The 15,554-nt window shown below is 37.1% G+C and overlaps 2 protein-coding genes across 3 annotated transcripts in view; one reads left to right on the forward strand and one right to left on the reverse strand.

Annotated features, from left to right (window-relative positions):
• Window positions 1–4,734: 4,734 nt before the first annotated feature.
• kcng3 (potassium voltage-gated channel, subfamily G, member 3) lies at window positions 4,735–11,622 on the reverse strand. Its single transcript, XM_055042497.1, has 2 exons — window positions 10,823–11,622; window positions 4,735–6,019 (listed from the first exon to the last, which is right to left on the reverse strand). The coding sequence occupies exons 1-2, from the start codon at window positions 11,446–11,448 to the stop codon at window positions 5,377–5,379; spliced, it is 1,269 nt and encodes a 422-aa protein (XP_054898472.1). The 5' UTR covers window positions 11,449–11,622; the 3' UTR covers window positions 4,735–5,376.
• A 2,075-nt stretch (window positions 11,623–13,697) lies between these two features.
• The window catches only part of mta3 (metastasis associated 1 family, member 3), a 28,694-nt gene continuing 26,837 nt past the window's right edge, over window positions 13,698–15,554 (forward strand). The window contains exon 1 of one of the 2 annotated variants that reach the window (XM_055042911.1): window positions 13,698–14,025. In XM_055042911.1, the coding sequence (XP_054898886.1) occupies window positions 13,998–14,025 (28 nt within the window). In that variant the 5' untranslated portion in view covers window positions 13,698–13,997. The remainder of the gene's footprint in view (window positions 14,026–15,554) is intronic. The other variant, XM_055042912.1, reaches the window with a different exon arrangement.

Raw genomic sequence — 15,554 nt, forward strand, 5'->3', positions numbered from 1 at the left:
TGGTAAAAAGTCTTGTTATACAAGATATAATCTATAGTGGTCTAGTATTTTTATCAACATTAAGGAACTATGGATTAAAGTAAAACAAGCTCCTATATCTTGCTGAAACATTACTTTTAATTTAATTTAGTCTTAATTAACATATACCAAGATATTTGCGCTAGAAACTACACAATACCTGACAATACCTGGTAAAATTTTATGTTTTTGCAGTACACATTGAAGATAACTGGAGCTGTGACAGAAAAAAAAAAACACCAGATGAGAGTCTAAGGTTATCTTGCTGCAACAAAGCGCAGAGGAAGGTGAGGGAGATATAAGATCAGTATGAGATTATTGTAACAATAAGGCTTTATTTCCTCACTTTCACTGGAGTTTCTCTGAAACTACTTCGTACAAAACCCCACAGGGAAACTTTCCTTGAACATCAAAATCTGTTTTTATAGTATACCAATGAAAGTGAGAAGTGAAGAAAAACCAAGTTTTCTAAAAGCTTACTGATGAACATGAAATAGGTTTTTGAAGAGTTTGAACCCAGAGGGCATTCCCTCTGCCTCTGTCATTTCCTTCTTTTGGCTGCAGTGGTGCAGCTTTGACTGCACATGTGACTCGGAGGAGAGCGCTGGCGGACTCAGGTGCTCATCATTCTGAATGTTAAGATTCAGTGCCTACATGAAGCAGAAATGCAGCTTATTTTTAGCCTACAGTTACATCATCACTTTGAAATTAGGAAGCACCAGCGACCCAAAGAAATCCGTCTCCCCTGGTGATCGAGACACGTGACTCTATGGACTGACAGTAATAAGATATGACACTTCATTTAATGAAGATGAATGTGGTTGGAGCAGCCAGCTTATGGAGTCTTGAAATATAAATTGCCTTGTGACTGAATTAATGTCCAGTGAATCTTTTCGTATTACAACCACAGACCTCAGGTTAATTTTATTCTGATTTTATATGGTATATTAACACAAGATAGTGGAAAGAAACCTACCAATGCCTTGCTCCATTTTTCTCTTATTTTAAAAGTATGTGGTTTTGAAGTAAAAATAGACAAACAGATTTGCAGTCAATCTCCAATACCTGGATAATCCTAGATCAAAAACTAGTTTGTTTGCCTTCAGAAGTCACCAAATTCGCAAAAAGAAAATATACTTGTATTTAAATAATTAACTGAGCTTACTGTACTGTTTAATACGGAAGAGGATTAGGGCCACTGGAAAAAAAAAAAAAAATGTCCGAAATTTTTTTTTTTTTTTTTCCAGTGGCCCTAATCCTCTTCCGTAAAAAATGACATACCTGTTATTTATTCTTGTGTATGAACATTGGATCACCGTGTAAATTGCATTTTGTGTCACTCCATGACCCTTCTTTGGTATAAAATTACTTAGAAAAATTGTAAATCACCTCATCCAAAGTGCGGCCCGATATTGGTATGGGAAGTGAAAAAAGTGGGTTGGTGCATCCCTACTTGTAACGTGATAAAATGTGGAAAAAGTCCAAGGGCACTTTGTAACCTTATGATAAAGTTAGAAATAAGCAGTCAGACACTTTGGTTCTACATATCAGAGGTTTTATTAGAAAAGCTCAAACACTGATCACATTTACTATGAGTATCGATGAAAAATGTCTGACTGAGGGTTTCAATCGAATGATCTTTCCTGGAAACAAAAGCTACAGGATTTATGTCAGAATTCAGCTAATGGAATATTCAATTTAATTTTAAGACATTTGCTGAAAGCACACAAAGAACAACAAGAATATTTAATGTGACAAACATGCTCTAAACTAAAACAGACGTCTAAAACCGTGCTGGAAACATATAGATTGACTTAGACATTTGATTTATTTGAAGAAAAAAAAAAGTCAGATTGATGTGTAATAAAGGGAGGAGGAAAAGGAGAAGAGATGTAGAGAAAGACTGTTGTGTGGGAGAGGTGTTGACTTGTTTGTTTGGATCATGTGTCTGTTCAACAAATTGCATCATCTTGGCAAAAAACACTACAAACATGCGTTAGTTATCAATGTATCAATGTCAGAACCATCATTTGTGGCAGCCCTGGATGCTCTTTTTTCCTCCAAACACACGTTCCTTTTTTTGCACTCAGTTTTATCTCAATTTGTGTTGTGATTCTCCGCAAAACACCCCAGGACAAAGCCGTTGTGCACCATCCAGGAGGTGTGCGTGGATGCAGTCTATTTGTGTGCAAAGAAATCAACCACCATAATGATTGGCATGTTGGGGGATGAGGTTGCCTTGGAGACTGAGAAACACAAAATGCTTCACATTCACTCACAAATAAAGAAGCAGCTTTTCATTCTCTGTGCATGGGCTTTGTCTCTTCTTTTTTTTTTTTTTTTTTTGCACTATTTTTTTTTCCATCCTCCATCTCAGACTCCATCTGTCCTGTTGTATCTGTGTCTGTTTTATTGTCTGCCACTTTGAGGTCCCTCCTGACCCAAGCCCATATTTCATTATTCTTGGCTTAAAGCTCATCTAACATTCTGAGTCCTCTGTGTAACCCCTCGCATTTGTTCGCGCCTCTCTCCTTATTTCACACCGGCCTCACAGAATGCATCTAGGTCACACATCATTCTTGTGTAACTTGCTCCATCTGGGTTTAAATCTCTGAAAAAGTGAGCGGCCAACAGCCAGACAAACAAACCCACACGCGTACACACACCGATGCAGCCATTTCTGCCTGATCTGTAACCATGGGGACACAGTGTAAACAGCAACCATAGATTAAATGGGATTGGCTTCACCTGTGTGTCTCTCATAAATAATTCTCTCTGTGTGTGTTTATCTGCACACTGTGCTTTTAAAGGCACCCTCCAGGTGGTGAAGCACGAGTTCTTTGAAGAAGGTATTAGTAGGCTGTAGCTTACCTGCAGAAGTCAGAAATCATCAGGAGGTGAGATTGGAGGAACATGCAGACTACCACAGGATTATGGGTCAGTACTGGTCAAACTGGGGCTGCTTTAGGACGTCGTTTCAGCCTTCAAAACATTCTGACTTCCACTTTTTACATCAACCACACTTGGCAGGAAATGTAATTTAGGATATAACTCACTCCAGGATGAGGAGGGACATTCCTCAGACACTTCCATCATAAATGATGACATATAATCTGTTTATCAGATTATAAGATAATAACAGGTTGCAGTTTGTAAGGTACACAGTAAAAAATTAACTATTGAGCATGTCTATATGACATGCTCAATATTCTGATGTATTGAGCATGTCATATAGACAACAACTGAGTTAATTTTTCAATCACATTTTAACCATGTCATTCAAATGTTTATAAATGTCTTAGTTTCTAACTAAATATTTAACTCATAAACCAAACCAAACTAGTTAAATTAATTAATTTAGTTTACAAGCTAAACATTGACATACAAATTCAATATTAATTTGTGTTAACTAAATATTTAGTTTCAAAATAAATGTTTATTTTCCAAACTAAACATTTAATTTTCAAACTAAATATTTATTTCCTAATCTGGACTATTTACTTTGACCTAAATATTTAAGGTCAAGCTAAACATTTAGCTTTTGAATTAAATATTTAGTTTGGGATGATACTTATGAATGCATGAATGACATGGAGATAGTATGACTTAAACTGAACACCCATTTCATTTATTTAGCCTGTCTATATGACAGGCTAAATAAACCAAAAATATTGATGTTCATTTTTTGGTCTATATAACTTTACAAGCTTAAGTTGGAAAAATAAAATAAGAAAAACAAATTATTGGGGGAAATAATCTATAAAAGAAAGCTGGACTGGTGTGAAAAATTGATTTCCATTTGATTTTTATGATTCAACAATAAGAAAGAAACAAATAAGATGGTAAAATCTCTGAAGAAAAACAACACATATCTCCATCTCAAATTTGTTAGCAAGATATTGATATGTTCAAAGAAATACTTTTATAAAGGTGTGCATCTTTTTGCACCTGTTGTAATACTAACAGTGAATTTGAGAAAAAGAACATCATACTAGCAGTCAAACATGGTGGTGGCAGTGTGATGGTCTGGGGCTACTCTTATTGATGCAATAGAAATCCTGAAGGAAAATATCAGGCCATCAGTTCCTGGCCTCAAGCTCAATCCTACTTCATCTAATGACATAAAGGCTAAACTACTATTAAAATTAACACTTTGTAGTGGCCTAGTCAAAGTTTAGACTTAAATCTGACTGAGATACTGAACATAAAGAGGAAGTTCATAATCCAAAATTCCCTCAAAGCAATATTAGAGTCTCATCGTCTATTACTATGATGGAGTTGTTGCTGCTAAGGATTACGTATTAGGTTTATGGGGTACAACAAAACTCTCACCTTGTTATAAAACTTTTTTTTTTGTATTTAGGTTATCTTTTAAATTAAAGTTATGTTAATTTAAAATAAATGTGCAAAAAACAAAAACAGGAAAAGGGGATACATTTTGACTTTTATTTTGAAAATTTGTCCTCTGAACCTCTCTGCTGTCCTCTGCAGGTAAGATACTGATTACTTCATGTCGTTTACTGGTCAGTTATAATTGATCTGCTGGAGACGGGGACTATGTGGAGGAAGGGTGTCCAAAGTGTGGCCCAGGGGCCACTTGTGGCCCTTCAGATGACTCCTCAAGAATGGTTCAGATTTGTCAAACAAAACAGAAAATAATTTATTTTCCCAAAAACATATTTTTCTGTTAATAAGACAACAATATGAAACCCTGTGTATGTTTTGTATCTTTAATGATTTGCAGATTTTCTAAAAAAAAATTTTTTTTAAGTATAGATAAAAGAAAAAGTCAAAATTAGCTACATTTTACATCTTTAATTTAATGGATTTTGTGGCCTGTGAGTGGTTTAAATCAGCCAGTTTTGCCGAGAGCAAAACGTTTGGACACCACTGATGTAGAGCAACAATATTGAATGCTGCACTGCAAAAACACAACATCTTACCAAGTTTTTTTTTTTTTTTTTTTTTTGTCTAGCCTCTAGTGCAAATATATTTGTACACTTGAAACTGACTTACAAGTAACCTTTCAATCAGATATAGGATTGGGTAAATAAAATAAAATAAATAAAAGGTACTTTTTCTATAAGACAATTTTTTTTCATGTTATAAATTCAATAACTTGTACTTTTTTAATCAATATTAGAGAATGATTGTATTAAAACCAGCTCCTAGATCTGAATGAAACATCACTTGTAAGTTAGTTGTCTTCTGAAATATTTGCACTAGAAAAAACAAAAACACTTGGTAAGACTTTGTGTTTTTGCAGTGTGACAAAGCCAGGAGACAGGGCAGTTCACACAGTTGGTTATTTCACAAGGAGATCTTCTGGTTTGCTGTGTTTGCGTCTGATTTGGTTCACTACAGCATCTCTGAAGACACGTTTCGTGCGTATTTAGCGGAGCGGAGCCTCAGTTCGTGGTAGCACTGAACAAAGCTGTGGTAGATGAAAGTGATTGGCAGAGCCAGGAGAACAATCCCGCTCACAACACACATTCCCCCGAGAACTCGTCCCCAAGTCGTCTCTGGATACACGTCCCCATACCCGACTGTAGTCATGGAGATAATGACCCACCAGGCGGCGGCCGGGATGCTGGCGTAGCCCTGGTTCTGCGGGTTCAATTCCAAGCCGTACTCCAGCAACTGTGCCAGGGCGCTGTATATCGCCAGGGCCACGAAGACAAACACCATGAGCATGACCATCTCCCTGTAGCAGCGCCTGAGCGTCAGCCCCAGAGTCTGCAGGCCCAGGAAGTGTCTGGCCAGCTTCATGAGCCAGAACACTCTCATCATCCTCAGCACGCGCAGTATCACTCCACCGACCCCGAGCCCAGCACCGGGCATCCCAGCTCTGGCCATTGCCATGGTGACATAGTAGGGGGTAATGGCAATCGCGTCGATGATGTTCAGCGGATGGCGGATGAAGTCACACTTGTCTCTGGCCAACAGAAAGCGCACAATGCACTCAGCTGTAAACCAGCCGATGCACACTGCCTCCACTATCCTAAAGAAGGAAGATAGGAGAGAGAAAGAGTTTAAGGATAAACAGGAAATGGCAGAGGAGCTGCAGAGAGATAACAGTATGCTTGATGTGAGATACTGCTTGATTTGATCTGTCAGTGTGAGGGAGGAATGAGCCAAGCAAGAGGATTTAAATCACTGGAAATAAGGAGCACATCTGATGCAATTTAGACATACAAGTAAACAAAGCAGGCTGAATTAAACTCCACACAGGGAAAGAAGAAAAAGCCTGAAAGACAAAGTCAGCTTCTCAATTAATCCCCCAATTAACACATAAAGCTGAATCAGAACCCCATACCGCTGGTATTTGACACAAACGAGATTCAAGGAAGTAAAGACCGCATGTTCCAACATGGTAGCGATAACCACAATTGAATCAAACCAAATTATGAAGCAGCTGAGAAAACTGCATCATCTACTGACATGAAACTGGATCCCTTTGGCCCCAAGTACGAGCTACGCTTTTAGTTGATTACCTAACCCCCTGGAAAAGCTCCAAACTCAAAGCTATGTCCAGCCTGAGAGAACAAAACCTAACCTTATATAGAAAATGGACTCCTCAGGACTTCCTTCAGACTCAGAGGACAGGCTGTAGCAAAACAAAACAAAACAAAAAAAAAAAGCACAATGCAGAAATGGAAATGCAGGTTTTCATTTTGTGATCAAAAGAGTTGCTCAGTCAGAAACTGGCCTCTTGTGAGACCACAAAAGGAAAAGTTAAGAGAAATGCATCACAAGAGAGCTCCCTCTGTTATTAACACTTCAAGTTTAGTAGATAATATTGATCCATTATTGATTTTCTCTTAGGGGGCTTGTGTGACAGCCATGTGAGGATGCTAATGATTAATGGGGTTGTCTGAAACTCATCAATGAGCATTATGTCCTCAGAGGCGCCGGTTTACCAAGCTTTGTTTCACATTTTGATTTAAGTGTTGGACATTATTTGTTGTAATTTTCCATTATCAACTCATGCATGGAAATTTTATGACTATAATAAATAACAGTATATTGATTAAGAGTTATTTTGGTTGCATTGGGGAACATAATCTGTTTTATTTTGTAATACGCAAGTTAAGGCAATACAACGCTGAGAGAAAATGTGTAGATTTCAATTTAATTACACATGAGATTCGAGGGTTTTTCGGAGTGTTTTTTTTTTTATATATAATTTATTAAACTGATAAATATAATGACAAATGTACTAATATTGAAGGGCTTAAGTGCATGGTAAATGTTTTTTACAGGACACATGGTTAGGTGTAAAATAGTTATTTGAACTGCCAGTTATGGTTTGATCTGGAGATGAAAAATTCTGTTTGTTTTCAGTCTAACTGTTATGGGAATGGTGTTTTATTCTTAATATTAGTCAGAAATTGACCCAGTTTGGGAGTTTTCATCAAGATTCAGCGAGAGCAGAAATATTATCAATGTTGGATCACTGAATGTGAATTATTTGTTAATAAAGGCTTTACAAATATGTGAGGGTGTTGTCTTTTTTTTTCATCAAATCATTTTTACACAGAATCAAACTGTCTGTGGTTTTAATTTCTTTGAGTGAAGGCATAGCTTGCATGAGTTAATGCTACAGTGAGTCTGTTATTTTTATCAGATTCTAGCAGACTGGAGTTGAATTTACATTAATAGCATCGGGGTTAATGCATCTGGTATATCTGTCTATCTCTATGCTGATGACGCAGCTGTTTACCGCCATTGAAACTCCATTGCCTTAGTATGCGATCATCTACAGGCTGATTTTGACATTATTCAGTCACAATTGTTGCATCTCAAATTAATTCTCAATACTGACAACACCGAAGATATTTTGTTTTCAGTCTGTCACTCCTTGCTATCCTGTCTGCACAAATTGAATTTTGCTTGCTGGAAATGCATATTACAAGATGAATATCTTTTTTTTATTGCAAATATTGATAGTATGAGAATAAAATAAGGCTATTTTCATAGAATTAAAGCATGTTCTTTAATATTTAAAGAACAGTCATTTATTCATGTTTTATTTAACATGAATAAACAATTTGTGCCAGCTGACCTTTTACTTTACATTGATTAAGGTTTTATCATTTATAATGAATGTTTCTGTTAGATTCACTACAGGATATATACATAGATATATCTATATCTCTATCTATATCTATATTTATATAGACATAGATAGATATCTATCTATCTATATATATCTATCTATATATAGATATAGATAGATATATAGATATATTATATATATTATATATATATATATATCTATCTATATATAGATATAGATAGATATATAGATATATGAGAATAAAATAAGACAACATATATATATCTATAGATATAGATAGATAGATAGATAGATAGATAGATAGATAGATAGATAGATAGATAGATAGATAGATAGATAGATAGATAGATAGATAGATAGATAGATAGATAGATAGATAGATAGATAGATAGATAGATAGATAGATAGATAGATATAGATAGATAGATAGATAGATAGATAGATAGATAGATAGATAGATAGATAGATAGATAGATAGATAGATAGATAGATAGATAGATAGATAGATAGATAGATAGATAGATAGATAGATAGATAGATAGATAGATAGATAGATAGATAGATAGATAGATAGATAGATAGATAGATAGATAGATAGATAGATAGATAGATAGATAGATAGATAGATAGAGATAGATAGATAGATAGATAGATAGATAGATATAGATAGATAGATAGATAGATAGATAGATAGATAGATAGATAGATAGATGATAGATAGATAGATAGATAGATAGATAGATAGATAGATAGATAGATAGATAGATAGATAGATAGATAGATAGATAGATAGATAGATAGATAGATAGATAGATAGATAGATAGATAGATAGATAGATAGATAGATAGATAGATAGATAGATAGATAGATAGATAGATAGATAGATAGATAGATAGATAGATAGATAGATAGATAGATAGATAGATAGATAGATAGATAGATAGATAGATAGATAGATAGATAGATAGATAGATAGATAGATAGATAGATAGATAGATAGATAGATAGATAGATAGATAGATAGATAGATAGATAGATAGATAGATAGATAGATAGATAGATAGATAGATAGATAGATAGATAGATAGATAGATAGATAGATAGATAGATAGATAGATAGATAGATAGATAGAGATAGATAGATAGATAGATAGATAGATAGATAGATAGATAGATAGATAGATAGATAGATAGATAGATAGATAGATAGATAGATAGATAGATAGATAGATAGATAGATATAGATAGATAGATAGATAGATAGATAGATAGATAGATAGATAGATAGATAGATAGATAGATAGATAGATAGATAGATAGATAGATAGATAGATAGATAGATAGATAGATAGATAGATAGATAGATAGATAGATAGATAGATAGATAGATAGATAGATAGATAGATAGATAGATAGATAGATAGATAGATAGATATAGTTGCAACTTCACCTGTTTGACTCCAGTGACCCCAGGATAATGTGTGAGGTGACAATGCAGAAGGAAAAGTTAATGATGACAATGATCATCATTGAGCTTTATATTCAGTGCACAAAATACAGTTTTATATTCCTGATTATTTCATTTGATTATTTCTTATAACTGGAAATAAAACATTTTCTTATCCTGTAAAATTTGCCCTTGCTGTACAGTTTTCCATTCTTATTTTTCTGTTTTTATACTGTAAGTCATTATCACATTAAGATAGTCAAGTCTCAGACCAAAAGTCTATGTAAAGTTCTTACATGAGTCTGAAACTTGAATTTTTATGTTAAGTAACATGTTAATTATTTTGCACTTTTGCACTGAAAAGGGTCTGTTTTTGGCATTAAAGTAGATTTGACAGGTCTATTTCTACAACCCTCCATCCTTGTATTTTCACAACATACTAACTATGTTGTACATTGAGAGTTTAGATGTAACTAAATGAAACGTAATGGTGCATGTTCAAGTTTCCTGTCTGAAAAACAGGAGAATTCCCTAAAGTCAGAATTCCAACTGGAAAATTTGCAATTCAATGAACACGTCTGCGGTTTTTTTCCAATATGTCTCTTGTGCATATCATATGTACTGAAAGGTGACATTTGTTATCACTTCTGACAGTTTGCATGTCATTAAAGAGTCACACAAAGTACTGTAACATTTTTTTTGTAACTTTCTGCTTAATCCTTACTTTATCAAATAAAGCGAAATGTGCTGTTATAAGTTCACATTACTAATAATGGCTCCAGAAAACGACAAATCCAGTTTTTAAGATTTTAATCCTCTCAAATTAGTGACATCTGAGCATATGGGTCCATCTTCGCTTCACATATTAAAATTGAGAGAAAAATACTAGTTTTCATGACTTAACAGAACCAGATGAAGAACCTGCAAAGATATATGGAAAAATACTCTGAGGAGGTCCAATTCGTCACCTTATGCCTTATCTGATGTCATAATGAGAGGGGTGTGGTGTGGAAGCCTGTCAGTGGGAGTTTGTTTATCTCTATTAAACAATTTAATGCAAAACAAAGAGTAACTTGACATATTTCCATAGGTGACAAACTATATTTAAAGTCAATGTGGTGGGTTTTACTGAATTTGAAAGATTCAGTCATGAAGTGTCTCACTTTTACGCACAGGACTTAAAAGAGCACCGTCTCATCTCGCCTCAATGTCCTGACCGCATTTCACCGAGGGGAGCCCCTCGAACACTGCAGTTTGGTCGCAAACCATCGCCTACCTGTGCTCTTCCACTGTAGTCTTCTTAGCCGTATCCCAGTCCGGCAGCGTGCTGGCACACAGCATGATCATAGAAATAATCACGAAAACCACGGACACCGAAGCCAGAAGCTGCGCCGCCAGGGAAGAATTCGGGTCCTCGAAGGTTTTGCGCATCTTCTCCAGCCATTTGGCGCGTCCGGTGAGCGCAATCTGTTGCACCGTCTCCTCCGGAGTCAGGCACTCATCCCTGGACAGTATGATGTCCTCCTCTGAGAGACTGTCCATCCCGATGTCGGACATCCTCTCGTCCAGGCGCTTCTGGCAGCAGGAGTCCAGGTGCGCGGTCTCCAGCCCCCAGTACAGCATCTCGGTGTAGAAGGACAGCTCACAGACTCCGGGGACAAACCGGAGTTTGCCGGAGCGCACGTACAGCATTATGAACACGAAAGCTTGCGCGTGGCGGTCGAAGAAGAACTCGTTCCGGTCCCGGTCGTAGTCGTCGCACAATTCCAGGACCTCTTTCTCGGTCGCGCAGGCATGTAAGCGGCTGACGCGCCGGAGTGGGAAATCCCGGATCACCTCACGAGTGAAGGCGTACCGGGTTCCCCCCACATTAAGCACGCATATGCTCTTCCCGAACTTCATCTTAGCGACCTGAACCCGACTAAAACTCTTCTTCACTGTCCATCCTTCCTTTCATCTCAGGAGTCAGGGCACCTGAGGGAGCGGACGGTCTCCCCTGGCCCCCGGGGCGTGGCTCGCCTTTCCTGGAAGCGGACCTCTAGGTTTGGTCCTTGTGTGGATAAAACTAAATCTCCTCTGTTTCTCCCACTGCCCGCTCCGTCTGTCTCTGTGGTCTGGATAAAACTCTCCACCCCACTCAGGGCGAGCCAGTCCCACCCGTGATGTCATATGCGCGCACGCAGCGAGAAACACAAACCCCCCACAGTAAAATCACAGCTTATTGTTTTGTTTCCACACTGGTAAAACACTGTCAGAATTTAACCAATAACCCAGGAGCAATTGTGTTGTATTTGGACAACTTTCAGTTAATGATTTTGAGTAGGAATAATGTAGAATGAAGGACAACAGACAGTAAAATGCATTTTAATTTTTTTTACAGTGAACAAAGTTGATGTCTAACATTTTTCATCTATTTTGACTCAAATATTCTATTTACTCAAATGTACTGTTCTGTTTCATGGTATAAAAAGCAGTCCCAGACCATGACACAACCACCACCATGTCTCAATGTTTGTATCAAGTTCTTTTTCTGAAACGTGGTGTCAGTTTTCCACAAAAGCTGCACTTTTCTCTCCTTAGTCTGCATATTTACCCAAACATCTGTGTTTCCAGCAGTGAATTTTGCCACTGCATGCAATTTTTAATGCTATTTTTTTTCTTCTTGAGTGCTGCATTGCTTTAGATCCTGCTTTATTTTCTTTTGTGACCTCCAGGGAGAGTCATTAATGGGTTCTTGAAGTTAAGTTTTGGTCACTGGGCCATTCCTGAAGGCTCTTCACTGTGACATATGTTTTTACTTTTGCAGGTAATGACTCTCAGTGGTTCATTAGAGTCTCACAGATGTCTTGGCAACATGTTCAGGTCTGTTTGATAACCTTGTTTCTCATCTATTCCTGAATTTATTTACATAGCGGTTTTATGTGTTTCTTTTTGACTCTGTATTTTTCTAGGCGTGCCGACCAATCAAAGTGTTTAACATATGGGCACCAATATGGATAAGAAGGCAACTTAACATTGAATACCTTGTCCAGTAATACATCAGCAATTGACAGGAGGAAGCATGAATTAAATCCAAAATGAATTACTAATAAAAGCAGTTACTTTTTCTACATTGGGTCAGATTACTTTGGCAAGTTTGTTTTTCCTTAACAAATTAAATCACAATTTTAACACTTATTTTATTTATTTATTCAGTTCTGCATGACTGAAATGAAATATTTGTTTATGTTTGATTTTCATTTCAGATTTCCAATACAAGTCACAGTCCTGTCACCTGCAGAAATACTGAGATGTTTCTGCAGTAGTTGGTTTTTATCAGAGATGGTAAAGAAGCTGAGTACAGAGAGCTGGTGGATCGTTTTGTGTCACTGTGGGGAAACAACCATGTTATCTTTAGATGATTATAGTTTGTAAGAAAAACAGCATGATGAAAACCACTTTTTGTGGAGGTGGAGGAGGAATATAAACACCTCAGTGTTCTCAGACTGAACAACGCAACATTGAAGCCGACAGAGCAAACTTTACTTCTTCAGAAAATGTTATTTCTTCACTGTTTGTGTAATATTTGTTTTCTATCATCTGTTTGGCTAGTACCAAAAAGGCTAAATAACCTGATTAAGAAGGCTGGTTTCTTTCTGGTTACGACTGGAATCTCTGGAGATGATAGAGCAAAGAATGATTCTTCATAAAATACTAATAATGAAAAAAAAGGACAACCCTGAGCATCCTTTTTTTTGAAACTGCTTCACAACAACAGAGTGTCTTCAGTCAGAGGCTCCCTCAGAGTCGCTGTAATACTGACCACTAGAGGAGATCCTTACTGCACACAGCCATCAGTATCTACAACAAATCTTAGAAGAACATTAAATGATACGAATTTCAACAACTTTTATTGTTCGTTTTGGAATCAATAAAGTATTTTTAATTGAATTGAATTTAATCTTAAACATTTGAGTGTCAAAATACAAATACAAATGTTTAATATATCTTAAGGTTTTTAATCTGTAAAACAAAAAAACTTTTGTTCATAACAGATCATATCACGGCTATTTTTAGTTGATCTATCGCATAAAATCCATAGAATCCGTAGAAATACATAGAACTTAGTTGTTTCGACGTGGTTGTGTTTGCGCCTGCGCAGACCCCTTCGTCGCCTCCGAACAGTGAGTGGTTTTTCGGGTTCATCCGACTTCTGTCGGCCGCTCTGAGTTTACTGTATTGTAAAAAGCTGCTGCTGCGAATCGGTAGAGGAGGAGTAGGAGGAGGAAGGGGGGTCTGAGTAGCCAAATTTCTCCCCTGATAGTGAACACATCCGGAGTCCCGACGGTCGTTATTTAAAAAAAATCACGTTGTGTTTTTAGAAAACAGAGTTTTAGATGTACATATTTTAAAATTAATTTATGTCATTTCGCTTAGTTTATGCTTTACCTTAACACGCTGGGAGGGCAGAAATGGCGGCCAACATGTACCGGGTCGGAGGTATGTATGTTAGTGGATCCTTTAAAAAAAAAAATCAAACAGAAACAACTAAGTTTTGGATCTCCTTTGTGTTATTTGGTGATGTGTTAGTGATCGTGCGTGTAATGGTGAGATGCGGTTGAGCTGCGTGTTTAGATGTGAGTGAGGCTGGAGCCGGAAGGTGAGCTTTTCTTAATATTTGGGATCCAAAATGGGTCAGGCCTCTCAGCAGCTAGCCGCCAGCTGGCTAACTGGCTACCTGGTAATGTAAACATTTTTTCTCAGCTGTCGGCACTGTTAGCCGCTAGAGAGGTTGCTAAATACTTTCACAGTGGACGTGGAAGAGCCGCAAGCGGCGTTGGCCCACGGCTGGAGGTGTATTTAAGCGGCTGGTGAAATTTCATTTCGGTCAGTCTGAGGCTGCCTTTGTATTTGCCTCTTCTGGCATGCAGCCATTAGTCTACGAGTCCTTATTTAGCTAACGTTAGCACAAGCCGCGGCTCGCCGTCCTCTTCCCCCTTTTATTATTTCTGCATTGTAATTACACGACCATCTAGGCGACATTAAAACCTGCTTTCCCCCGCAGCGTTTAGTATTACATACACATTGACTTATAGTGTGGTTAGTGATCAAGTCGGGCTGGTTGGTCGACCAGCTAGCTCGTTAGCACTCTGCTGGAATTCAGCATCAAATTATTGTCTTCATGGCGTCTGTGCGTCTGCTGAGCTGAACCTTACACCTTCATTTGCTCATACCAGACTTTTCCTTTGCCTCGAAAAGGAAAGTTATAATAAATGCCTTGATGCATCATTTGATTGTTGCGGTATAAACTATATATTTTGCCATTCTGGCAACCACTTGCACATCTCAATGCATCTTATCTTCATTTCTGATGCCTTCAGGTGCTCTTTGTTAACTCCACGTTGCATTCAAATCCTCTCCTGCAAAACACACAGAGCATGTGCATTTCACTAAATCATCACATGCATTTATATGAATTATGCATTTCAAAAATGTAAACACATTTATTATATTGATATACTATGCAATGGCTTAAGTGTTGAATTCTGTTTAATTTTTGATGATTAAAAGGGTTTGAATTTCAAAAGTACCTTTATATCAAATATTGTCTCCCAGACAAGTATGTTCAAAGAGTTGTTCTGAAGGTGATGCTGTGAGCAGGACAAATCTACAGTAGCAGTCAGTCTTGCATTGAATCTGAAGAGGCTTCTGACCAAATATGTTGTTTATACTTATGAGGATCATAACATGTTAACAGCTCAATTTCCAGGCCGCAGAGGTGATATTATACATTAGGATGTCCTGGTTGACAACATCAGTTGTTGGGAAACACTGCTAATTCACTTGCTTTTGCTATTCTTCTTTAAATCTGTCTGGCTGTATGGTTAGAAAGCCTGTTAGGACTAATGGAAGTGATGGCTTGAACCTGTTCCTTGCTTCTCTGCTCTGCATCTCCTTTTCTACTTCTTTGGGATTTGTTGTCACAGTTCAGGTATCATTTGAGCTTTTGGGACGCTAATCAGCTGCCT

This window comes from Poeciliopsis prolifica, unplaced genomic scaffold, assembly GCF_027474105.1.
Source record: "Poeciliopsis prolifica strain line A6 unplaced genomic scaffold, Auburn_PproV2 SCAFFOLD018, whole genome shotgun sequence".
In the NCBI taxonomy this organism is placed as follows: Eukaryota; Metazoa; Chordata; class Actinopteri; order Cyprinodontiformes; family Poeciliidae; genus Poeciliopsis; species Poeciliopsis prolifica.